The sequence below is a fragment of the Maniola jurtina genome, chromosome 11 (genome assembly GCF_905333055.1).
Source record: "Maniola jurtina chromosome 11, ilManJurt1.1, whole genome shotgun sequence".
Taxonomy (NCBI): Eukaryota; Metazoa; Arthropoda; class Insecta; order Lepidoptera; family Nymphalidae; genus Maniola; species Maniola jurtina.
Window position 1 is genome coordinate 5,654,026 of NC_060039.1, and position 11,784 is coordinate 5,665,809.

Consider the following 11,784-nt stretch of genomic DNA (forward strand, 5'->3'; position numbering starts at 1 on the left):
TTAATATTTTTTATTATATTATCACTTCGATATCTATGAGCACTACTTTAGTCAACCTTGATTCTAGTACATATAAATAAAATGCACTTACCTATTTATTTAGATATTGGATGATGCACGCGACTTCATCCGCCTGGATTTAGGTTTCTTAAAATCCTATAAGAACTCTTTGATTTTTCGGGATTTAACATAGCCTATATTTATATCCGAAACGCAAGTTACCTTTTTACCGAGTAGATACCTAGTGCCCTCGATGATTTAGTGTAGACGTGGATTTAGGTTTTTTATAAACCCGTGGCAATTGTTTTATTTTTCGAAACAAAACTTAGCCTATGCCCGGCTTCTAGATGAAAGCTAACTCTGTTCCATTCATTTGAATTGGTTGAGCGGATGGGCCGTGAAAAGCTAGCAGACCGACAGGCAGACAGAGAAACAGACAAACAGTGAGACTGACAGATACTTTTGCATTTATAATATTAGTAGGTAATATTATTAGTCGCGGGCGTCAGCTAGTAATTAATAAAGCTATACTTTATTAATTACTAGCTGATGCCCGCGACTTCATCCGCGTGGATTTACGTTTTTCAAAATTCCGCAGGAACTCCTTGATTTTCCGGGATAAAAAATAGCTTATATGTTAATCCAGGGTATAATCCATCTCCATTTCAAATTTCAGCCAAATCCGTCCAGGAGTTTTTGCGTGATTGAGTAACAAACATCCAAACATCCACACTTTCACATTTATAATATTAGTAGGATCAAAACAAAATCAGGTTATATAAGCTATTTGACTGAGTTTAATTAGGTACCTATCTAATAACTATTTTTATAAGTACTTACTGGAGTTGCTAAGTGCTTACCATAATAATATGTTTTTCTGTACTTTATACCTGGACGATAGGTGCAAAACATTGTACTTATTCAATACACAGGGTGTTACCAGAACGTTAGCAAAAACTTTGCGTTATTACCAATGCCAATAACCATTTGCCTTAATTTGTAGTTTTAGTGATTTAATATTTTTCAAACCAGCATTGTATAATGTGCAAAACTCGAGTTAATGCTCCACTTATGATGCGGCATTGATTTCGAGTGTCATTTTTACGGAACGTTCGTTGACCTCTAGCGTCAGTCAGATGTTTTATTCGCAATATATTGTGACCGTTTAAAAATACCGGAGATTTTTAAAAAAATCGTAGTTTTTTTTATGGTATCTTATCAATAATCATCAGTACTATCACCTGTCTTCTTTTTTACTAGCGTTCTGGTTACATCCTGTATTATATTATTATAAATTTCAATCTATATTTAAACGATAGGTTACGAAGTAACTACTATCTTATCTGTCTGAGATACCTAGGAACAGTGACAGACAACGGTAAACAAATTAATTTTAATTTGTGTTTAATAATATTTACATAAACTTACCTATTTGGCTTAGTAGATATTATACTCCATCCAAATAAATAAATAAACGTTTATCAGCTTCCAATTCGTTTAACGAATTCTTGTGTCACTACATCGTATAGTTTTGCGTGAAAGAGTAACAAACATACACACACACACACACACACACACACACACACACACATACAAACTTTCGCTTTTATAATATTAGTGTGATTATGTATGTACATATTTAGATTTTCAATAAAAAATTAAATGTACTGTATTTATATATAGGTGTAGCCCGCTGCAGCCACTTCATGAGCTCCTGCTACTTTGCAGCGGCCATACGCCGACGTATCAAGATGGTAGGCGTGCCCTGCGACTCGACGTGTCCCAAGCAAGGCCACTGGGGCCTGCGGTACGATCGCCAAGTGGTCAGGGTTGATGAGGACATTCCTGAGACGTAAGTTTAAACAAATCTAAAGGCTCCCTGGCGCAGTGGTAAATGCTTTGGTCTTTTTAGGGGGAGGTCCCGGGTTCGATTCCTGGCAGGTGTTTAAAACACTTAGTTTCTCAATTTCTGGTCTGGTCTGGTGGGAAGCTTCGGCCGTGGCTAGTTACCACCCGACTGGCAGAGCCAAAAAACTCATTGAAATGTTATACGTTCTAAAAAGAAAATATTTGTGTCTTGTGCTTTGCTAGATTTCTGAATGTGTAGTAGTTGTTGGTTTTCTCTATACTTAACGTACGTTTTCAAGAATTCCATCAAAGCGAAGTTGGGCAGATCAACTAGTATACAAACTACACTACTTTATGGTCAACTATTATAAAAACATAAACGTTTCATTTTTGCAGATCGCGAGGGATGTACTGTGTTCGAGTAGAGCGAGAAGAAAATTGTCCATTTGACTAACAAAATCAAATGAAGCCGAAGTATTTTAATAATAACTAAATCAATAATTTAATGTGACGTGAAAATTTTAGTAAAAATAAGGTACTTATATGAATAAAATAAAGTACAAAATATGGAAGCGAGAATTTAAACCTTTATTTTAGTTACCTACATTTATAAGTACAAAATATACATTTTTTTATTTTATGCCAAGCAAGTTACAATCGTAACTTTTGTGATAGACATACGAAGAATTTTATTATATATGTATATCGAGTTCACGAGTTGTTATAAATTGTATTATGATGAAAAATAACGTCAGTGAAGTTCTAATAGCGCGAGTCAAAAAGTCTGCTTTACAGGAGATAATATGTATAAAATATTCGTTAGCAACCCTTGATCACACTAATATTATAAAGGCGAAAGTTTGTATGTGTGTGTGTGTGTGTGTGTGTGTGTGTGTGTGTGTGTGTGTGTGTTTGTAACTCCTTCACGCAAAAACCACGGGACTGATTTGGCTGAAATTCGGAATGGAGATAGATAATATCCTGGATTAGCACATAGGCTACTTTTTATCCCGGAAAACCAAAGAGTTCTCCCGGGATTTCGAAAAACCTAAATCCACGCGGATGAAGTCGCGGGCGTCAGCTAGTGAATAATATTTTGAAAAGGGATTTTAAATGAATTTTTTGACGAAATAAAAGACGTTCATTATTTGATTCTGATTGGTCAAATGAAAGCAGGTAATTTTTCATCGAATGGCAAATGTTAAAATCCGCGAAAAATGACTTACGCACTATTAGAATTTTACAGACGATAAGTGAAATAAATAAATTTATTGATGTACCAGAAAAATTCCAATGTACATGTATATTTTATATAAAATCACTTTATAAGATTGATAAGGTACCTATTAAAATAGTAATTTATTTTGAAAATGGTTTTATTAATGCTACAAAACATCAAACAAACTATCTCTCAAAAATAATTTTCCAGACTCCAAACCCACAGTTATTTAGCCTTGTTCTTCGGAGAAAATGTAACTGCTAAAATAACACAAGAAAAGTTGCATTCGTCATTGTAGAATACTGATTTGAAGGTATACTTTCCGTATATAAACATGCCACTATAATATTTCTTTGCAACGTCTTCAATGTCGACTTTCAAATTGTAATCACCCTGAAAAAAAAAATTGCTGTAAATACCTAACTTAAATTCAATTCATACTTTTAGTGTTCAATTTATAAAGAGACGTTTCTTCATCTGACCAATATTATTACTCGATAAGATACAGTCATGACATTATAATGATTGTGAGTGTTTGGGTGTTTATTATTCCTTTACGCCACAATGACTAAATTAATTTGGCTGGAATTTGGAACGGAGCTAACTTATATTATGAATTAACACATAAGCTACTTTTTAACCGACTTCAAAAAAGGAGGAGGTTTTCAATTAGTCTGTACCTATGTAAATTGCTCGCAATCAGTGTAGTAGCCTAAGTAAACAGTAGGTTTTTAACTAGGCATAGCATAGGTCGATTGTTGGTCCTATGGTCCTAGACTCTACAGGAATAATAAGTTAATATAGTGAGATTAATCAATCTTTGGAGTTTTATTTTAGTACGGCTAACAATAGTGATAGTAAGGACACATATTGTGGTGATATTTATCACAACCATATTTACCTTTTTGAATTCGCAGTTTTGGCTGACATTATATATTTGTTGGAAGAGAGGTTTCATAAAGAGATGATCGCAAGGTTTCTTCATCTGCAGTCTTAATAACGGCTTATTGTTCATCATTGCCTCGACTTTACCCTGTGTGGGAAATATTTATTCGGTTGAGCAACTCCTTGAGTCATATTGTTATCTATATCATGCGTCGCGACTTCGTCCGCGTAGATTAAGGTTTTTTAAAAGCCCAGCGGGAACTCTTTGATTTTCTGGAATAAAAAGTAAGCAATGCCAGTCTCCTGGATGCAAGCTATCTATGTAACAAATTTCATTAAAAATCGGTTAAGTGGTTGAGGATTTTTTGATTTTTCGGGATAGAAAGTAGCCCTAGTTCGTCCCCGGGATGTAAGCTGAGTCTGCACCTATCAAACTATGTTTAACGGGCGGATCGTGAAAAGCTAGAAGACAGATAGAAACACTTTCGCATTTATAATATTAGTACGGATAGATATAGTAAGGGATAAAAAAATAATTATACATACTATAGCGTTCTAATTACATGCTGTATTTTATTTCATAATATGTAATAATTTTATTTATTGAACTTATTGAATTATCAGTACTTTACCCGGGTTGGTATAACGTTCTCCTTAAGTTGAGCATCTATTAAAAGGTTCGTGCCGTTCTCTAATCTTGCAGTCATGTTGATACAGTCCTTTCGTTTTGGGCCCTTACATACTTCCAAATCAGTTATTTTCAATATAAACTCTCCCTGAGGAAATAAAAAATAAGTACATTTTTTGAACACTAGGAGACTAAACTTGATTAATTATTATTATTCCCTTTTCCTCTCTAATTTGTAGAGCAACGGGGGAGAAGTTTATGAAGAAACTTATAATTTTATACTGATATACTTACAAGCAAGATAGAAGCGAGTGTGCATTTTTTTCTGTTTTCCAGAAATCGAAGCTCATTCATAAGCGAAGGTTTTAGGAAGCTAAGTATATTTTTTTACTTTATCTATATGCATTTATACTTTTTTCACGGAATTTCAATTATTAAGGTTTATCCGACTATATTTCACTAAAATAACCTTAAAATAGCTAACTTAACAAGAAAATTAAATACCTACTTGTATTTTATAAAAAAATATACATCAATTAAATGATCTTTCATAGGCATGATTCCTAAGGTAGGCACTATGCCTATAAAAAATAACTTAGGCAGCCTAAGACAGTCGGTAGGAGTCCGACATAACCACTGTGCTTCCCTGTGGCCGGTGGTATCCATGACGGATTTTTCTCACGAAAAAAAGGCAGCCTAAGACACTCTAAGATCCTTACTAAACGCTATTGTCGCTGCTAAGCCGTTGAGCTAAATAAGCGCCAACTCTGGAGTCACCTGTACCAACTTCTTCTGAGACATAAAATTAACAAAATATTACATTTACATATACAGTAGGTATATATAAAGAGTACATACTTACATAACTTTGTGGTGTATCACAGTGACATAAGAAAATAATATAGAAAATAATAACAACAGTACAGATAATTATTGTATTCTTCGACATTTCGTTTATTTTTGTACCAAATCTGGCTATAGTATGTTTGTATGATTGTTCGATTGTAATATGTACCAAACAATTAAGATGGAAAATAAAAGATAGGGACCATGTTCAATTTGCCATGAAGTTAATCATGTTGTTATTTTAATGAAACCTCTTTTATTTAAATGTACCTACTTAATTTAGGTAAACGGTGGCTCTTTAACCGGCAGTAGGTACCCACTCCGTGGAATTGCTTTAATACCTACTATTCTATTAGGCCTCATTCGCACGAGAGCTTTCTTAACGTCCGTTAAAAAAGCGTTCAAATAAAACAAATGCATTCCCAAGTATCAGTGTTCACACGTCAACGCTTTTTTAACGCGCACTTTGTATTTTCAGCGCAACGCCGGGTTTTAACGCAACGCTTTTTTAACTCATGTGAATTAAGGCTTAGGCAGATAGGTACTAGTTTAAATATAATAATTTATGAAGCTTTGTATATGTCACCGGCTATCTGTATAGTCTGGGGTATTGCATAGAATACCTAGACATTCTATAGAATAAAAAACATTAACATATTATGTACATATTTAAAAATATTATAATACTTACCTACAATAAAATTAATTTAATGACAAGATTGTATCCATGACTGTGTTTTTGTATTATTGCATGCTGTAAGGTAGAATTTTATAATGTTTTAAGATATTATACAAGTGTAAATTAAAAATTTATAACATCCCCGACAAATGAAGGTTACAGTAACTAGAAAAGAGCTGATAATTTTCAAACGGCTAATCCGATTCTCTTGGATTATAGCTAAGAACACTCTCGATCAAGCCACATTTCAAACAAAAAAAAAACAAAATTAAAATCGGTTCATTCGTTTAGGAGCTACGATGCCACAGACAGATAGGTACACAGATACACACGTCAAACTTATAACACCCCTCTTTTTGAGTCGGGGGTTAATAAACCAACCCAAATTCGCAATAAAGCTAATTGAATTGACTCTGATAGAAATTGTATGTAAAAATTACGACTTATTTCTGAACTAGATCCCGCGATAGATAGAACCCGCGATCGTCCCCTTAGATTTAGGTTTTTTAAAAATCCCGTAGGAACTCTTTGATTCTCCGGGATAAAAAGTTGTCTATGTTAGTTTCCGGGATGCAAGCTACCTCAATACCATATTTCAAATCGGTTTAACGGATGGGCCATAAAGAATCCCGTAGGAACTCTTTGATTTTCCGGAATAAAAAGTAGGTAGCCTATGTCCTTCTCCGGTATGTAAGCTAACTCTGCACCATATTTCAAATCGGTTTAACGGATGGGCCTTTAAGAATCCCGTAGGAACTCTTTGATTTTTCGGAATAAAAAGTAGCCTTTCATAACGGAGAAGGCTCCGGTATGTAAGCTAACTCTGTACCAAATTTCAAATCGGTTTAACGAATGGGCCTTTAAGAATCCCGTAGAAACTCTTTGATTTTTCGGAATAAAAAGTAGCCTTTCATAACGGAGAAAGCTCCGGTATGTAAGCTAACTCTGTACCAAATTCCATCAAAATCAGTTAAGCTATTGGGCCGTGAAAAGCTAGCAGACAGACAGACAGACACACTTTCGGATTTATAATATTTAGTATGGATTAGGTAATCATATTTCCTCGATCTTTTAACGCATAACACATGCGTTGACGCATGGTATTACTTTTATCACAAAAGAAGGAGAAAGATACTAGATAGTGAGTGCGTTATTACGTGCACCTAAGGGTTTCATGTATTCACTTTTTTTCTATTCTATTGCCAGCGATCATAAGACACAGGCATATGTCTGGGTAGTGGGTTCTAACGCAAATTAAAAGCGCACTAGTGTGGTTTTACTTAATTATTTTCATTTATTAAATTAATTTTTTAACACATCGCTATGGACTATTCTTGGGAGACAGAATAGCTTCTATAAGCATGCAAAAAAAATTACAATTGTCATTGTAAATTAAAGATTTAAAAGTCAGGTTTCCGTAAAAAAACATTCCACCGTAGTACTCCTGCGCCAGTCGTTCTATGTCGAAGCTCATGTTATAGAGCCCCTGAAAATTAAAATAGGTACTTTTAGGTATAAGCTAGGTAACCTTTATTAGGGCAGGTTTCCACTAAAGCGGAGCGGAGAGAAGATAGGCGGAGATAAGCGGTCTCTCAGCATCATTGTAACTTACATGCCTACTGCATGCCTAAAGTATTTCACTCCTATAATGATTTCACACACGCTGTCCTATAATAATTAAAGACTGCAAGTTTGTTATTTGTATCTACAAGATACCAAGATGCAAGATACCAAGTGAGCATGTAGATACAAACTTATAATTAGATGTAGATTTACTAAAATTAAGTCCTTCACAGAAACACACTTGCCTGTTGGATTTCACACTCCTGAGTTACATTTAGCAGTTTCTGAATCAATGGCTTCAAGAAAATATTATTGCATGGTTTCTTCAACTGCATTCTTACCAGAAGCTGTCCGTTGACCGTTATTGAGATTTTACCCTACAGTATATAAATAAAACAATTATTACCATTATAATAAATAAAAACTTTTGTGATTGTGCAGATTTTACAGTTTAACCTCTTACCTCTTAACCTCTTTACCTCTTTACCTCTGGTAATTTACATTTTGTAACTACTTTTTTGTACTACAGTTAACTTTACCTCTGGTAACTTATGTTTTGTATTAAACAATATTCTTACGTATTTTAATGTAAATTACATATCAAAATTACCCGATTAGGTATGACGTTACTCTTCACGTCCACACTTAGTAACATTCTCTTTCCGTTTTCAATCTTCACTGCGGTGTTACAGCAGTCATATCGTTTTGGGCCCTTACACATCACGATATTAGATACGTTGTAATTGAATGAACCCTGTGTAAAAAATAAGATTAATTACTTGTTTAAATAATTTAAGTAAAGTTGGTTATATGATTTAAAGTACGCCCAGACCCACTAAATAATCTACTAATTTTAATACAGGTAGGACACATTTTGATCTCACCAGCATCATTATGATCAACATCGCCGACTCACTACGGAGCACGGGTCTCCTCTCAGAGCCAGAATGGTTTTGGCCATAGTCTACCACGCTGGCCAATTGCTGATTGGCAGGCTTACACTTGTGATCTACTACTAAATAATTTTATTTATTGATATGTAAACCAAGTTTAGTTATGTTTTTAACGTTTTAGACCTAATATCGATCATAAATAAATAATTAATGATAAATACAGTTGAAATAGAAAGTTAATAGCATTGATGTTGAACCCACCTCTTAGCCCTATGGTAAATAGGTAGGTATTTGGACTATTAAATGCTTATTATAATTTATATTTTCACCATATTATTTTTACTTACAAAATTTTTGTGAGAGCTTGAATAACCTAAATAAATAACGTGAAGAATAATGAAAAGGATACAAATTACGGTTTTCTTAAACATTGTACATTTTTTATGATTTACGAGTATATAAACCACGTACCTACCTACCTACGGGCTTTTGTATTTTAAATAAAATATTAACATAATAAAATTGAACTACTTACTCACAATAGACGTAAGTACCATACCTATCTAAAATATGCTTATGTTCAATTTGCCATGAAAATATAACTATGGCTTTATTTAAATAAAGTCTCATTATAAATACAATTTACATAAATGGTTGTGGCTTGATCAATTACTGTTGGCTTAGCACTAACTCATGCATGACAAAATAACAAATTATAATTTGAACCTTACTTATGGTTCAGTATCATTTTATTCTATTGATAAAATAAAATAAAAGAATTTTTGAATTGTCATATGCATCTACTACTGGTTCGGAATGCATTTAATAAATAATAATATTTCTTTTAGTTTTAATGTTGAATTAGTTTTATTTGTTAGTGTGTAAACATAGTTGAGTTTTAACTGGAATGAAAACTCAATTATTCGACTGAAGGCTTTTAGTTTTCGGACTTTTTTATATTCTTAGATTAGTCTTTATAATATTATTTTTATTCTGAACAATCTATACGGGTTCCAAGAGGTAGGAAAAGAAAAAGAGGTCAACAGCAAAAAATTGGTAATTTTTGTTAGATTATGTGAAACGAGTGTAAAGATGGACGCGACTGATATTGAATCGTTAGAAAGATTCGGGGAAGTCTACCCCAAATTATTCTACACCGTAGACCTCACCTTTACGGCGAAAGTGTAGTAGGTACGAGAAAAAAATATTTTAATGATATTTTATCATTTACTCGTAACTACATGTTTTTTTTTTAAATTAATGTATATTTCATTTAATTTGTAATAGTAACGTGTTTAATCAATGAAAGGAATTCATTATAAGATTTTCAAAAATTAAGGCAATTTAATAAATTAATCCAATAATTAAAACTCGAGATAAAACTATATAACGATTCTATATCAGTGATATAAAAGTTCCATAATCTTAAAAGTATTAAATAAGCAAAATAATTATTACCTACTCCCTACTTCAATGAAAATAACCCTTATACTCGTATATTTTGACAAAAATAGGGTACCTATCATGAAGGTATTATGCCATCATGCCATCTCTATGTATCAGAATCAAGATCAGCATATATTTATGTTGTATCTATGGTCAGTAGTCTGCCAAGTGTCAGCCAAAGAAAAATACATCAAATTATTCAAAATACCTACCTGTTGATGTACAAATAATTAATAATATTACACAAAATACGAAAAGATCTTGACTATAAAAAATAATGTAATTCATTCCTGGAGTCACATTATGCGAAATATAACCAAAAATGTGTTGAAGTCCAGCACAGTGGCATTATAGTAATGAATGCTGCAAGTCTCGTGCTGAAGTTGTGCAACTTAGGGCTGGTTATTGGCGCAGCAGGGCTTTGGGCCAGCGCGGGTGTCGACGCCAGGCCGAAGGATAAAGATGAGCAAACTTTAGTAGGGGGCGCTATATGGACGCAAACATTGATACCGATAGGGTTAATAATATCCGCGATTGTGGACGAACGGTTGGATTCCTTTGTTCACGCCTATTATTTACTCGCCGGTTGGATAGTGTTAGGCATAACTGGAATTATGCTGGTAAGTAATAAAATTCTGGGGACATAATCATCATTATTAACCTATCACCACCCTACTGCTGGGCCGGGTCTCCTGTTTCTCTTCCTCGAAAGGAGAACTCTTTTTGTCTAACTCTACTGCGCCGCGCTCGCCTCGCTGTACACTACAAGTCGAGATTTTTAGTAGGTATTTTGTGGCTGATGCAACATTTTAGGCCACTTTGTGGTCCATTATGGTGTATAGTCCATTGGGCCAAGGCAGGCTGCGTACTGCCACCATCGCTATCCCAAGGTAAATAAAGCTTAGGTTAAATTTTTGTCGAGATAGACGACTCGCCTTGGCTCCACTCCTCTCTGGTTTACCTTAGAGTTCGCCGAAACCTACTGTGCAATCAATTTAAAACTAAATCATAATAACAGGTTTGTTTCAGCTTGTTGGAGAAAGCAGAAAGTTTAAGAAACAAAGCCGGACAAGATTAGGCGTAACTCTAAACACTGAGCCACCACAACTGCGTCGATCTTTCGACAGGATATATTTTGGAATCGGTGTGCTTTTGTCGATAGCTTCAATTGTTACGTTCGCTGACTTTGTTTTAAATATTATGATTGAATAACCTTTCCATGTGCGGTCTTAGACCGCACATGGAAACGTACAAACGTCTCCATCAGAAGAATAAACATTCTTAAGAGGCAAAAACTACATATTATACTTATTACTTACCTATTATCTACCTAGGTGTATACTTACACCTTATTTTTGGAGCTGTTGCATTCTCCGCCTTTTGGACAATGATGTTTATGAAAGCTATCATTTCTACTAGTCAACATGAAAACAGTACTGTTATGAAAAATAATGTAACCCTGCTATTGCACCACCTTTTTTTAGATGGAGATTTCATTGAATATGTTGAACAAGTAAAGCTACTTAGATACTTGTTTTACTTTTTTTTTAATATTTATTTTACGAGCTATAGATAGCTACAATCACCTTATATCTAAAAGAGAGGAATAGGATTGGCATCGAGAAAAACAGTTGTTATTTTTGTCTTTTCTCGATGCCAGGCCTAACCAACCGTAACAATTGCGAGGCCTCTTCCGTCGAGAGCGGGTAGACCAATGCAGTATTAATGAAGCCGACAGAATACAGATTCTTACTGATGGGCGTATTAATATATTGCT

The 11,784-nt window shown here is 34.1% G+C and overlaps 4 protein-coding genes across 5 annotated transcripts in view; 2 read left to right on the forward strand and 2 right to left on the reverse strand.

Annotated features, from left to right (window-relative positions):
• Positions 1 to 2,676, forward strand: part of LOC123869511 (phospholipase A1) — a 41,018-nt gene extending 38,342 nt beyond the window's left edge. For both annotated transcript variants that reach the window (XM_045912490.1, XM_045912489.1), the window contains exons 7-8: positions 1,684 to 1,852; positions 2,245 to 2,676. In XM_045912490.1, the coding sequence (XP_045768446.1) occupies positions 1,684 to 1,852; positions 2,245 to 2,302 (227 nt within the window). In that variant the 3' untranslated portion in view covers positions 2,303 to 2,676. The remainder of the gene's footprint in view (positions 1 to 1,683; positions 1,853 to 2,244) is intronic.
• Positions 2,677 to 2,935: 259 nt separating this feature from the next.
• On the reverse strand, positions 2,936 to 5,529 carry LOC123869716. Its single transcript, XM_045912716.1, has 4 exons — positions 5,443 to 5,529; positions 4,585 to 4,728; positions 3,969 to 4,100; positions 2,936 to 3,460 (listed from the first exon to the last, which is right to left on the reverse strand). The coding sequence occupies exons 1-4, from the start codon at positions 5,527 to 5,529 to the stop codon at positions 3,293 to 3,295; spliced, it is 531 nt and encodes a 176-aa protein (XP_045768672.1). The 3' UTR covers positions 2,936 to 3,292.
• A 1,858-nt stretch (positions 5,530 to 7,387) lies between these two features.
• On the reverse strand, positions 7,388 to 9,029 carry LOC123869516. The gene is made up of 4 exons (XM_045912496.1): positions 8,909 to 9,029; positions 8,279 to 8,422; positions 7,914 to 8,045; positions 7,388 to 7,591 (listed from the first exon to the last, which is right to left on the reverse strand). Exons 1-4 carry the CDS (start codon positions 8,990 to 8,992, stop codon positions 7,427 to 7,429), a joined length of 525 nt encoding a protein of 174 aa, XP_045768452.1. The 5' UTR covers positions 8,993 to 9,029; the 3' UTR covers positions 7,388 to 7,426.
• Positions 9,030 to 10,184: 1,155 nt separating this feature from the next.
• On the forward strand, positions 10,185 to 11,483 carry LOC123869517. The gene is made up of 2 exons (XM_045912497.1): positions 10,185 to 10,627; positions 11,037 to 11,483. The coding sequence occupies exons 1-2, from the start codon at positions 10,364 to 10,366 to the stop codon at positions 11,217 to 11,219; spliced, it is 447 nt and encodes a 148-aa protein (XP_045768453.1). The 5' UTR covers positions 10,185 to 10,363; the 3' UTR covers positions 11,220 to 11,483.
• The last annotated feature ends 301 nt before the right edge of the window (positions 11,484 to 11,784 follow it).

Coding starts and splice junctions, on each gene's coding strand:
- LOC123869716 (XM_045912716.1), bottom strand. CDS start 5,529: ATGTCGAAGAATACAATAATTATCTGTACTGTTGTTATTATTTTCTAT. Junction 4,729..5,442: donor GTGATACACCACAAAGTTAT/GTAAGTATGTAC, acceptor TTATTTCCTCAG/GGAGAGTTTATATTGAAAAT. Junction 4,101..4,584: donor AGAACGTTATACCAACCCGG/GTAAAGTACTGA, acceptor TTTCCCACACAG/GGTAAAGTCGAGGCAATGAT.
- LOC123869516 (XM_045912496.1), bottom strand. CDS start 8,992: ATGTTTAAGAAAACCGTAATTTGTATCCTTTTCATTATTCTTCACGTT. Junction 8,423..8,908: donor CAAGCTCTCACAAAAATTTT/GTAAGTAAAAAT, acceptor TTTTTTACACAG/GGTTCATTCAATTACAACGT. Junction 8,046..8,278: donor GTAACGTCATACCTAATCGG/GTAATTTTGATA, acceptor TATATACTGTAG/GGTAAAATCTCAATAACGGT.
- LOC123869517 (XM_045912497.1), top strand. CDS start 10,364: ATGAATGCTGCAAGTCTCGTGCTGAAGTTGTGCAACTTAGGGCTGGTT. Junction 10,628..11,036: donor GCATAACTGGAATTATGCTG/GTAAGTAATAAA, acceptor GGTTTGTTTCAG/CTTGTTGGAGAAAGCAGAAA.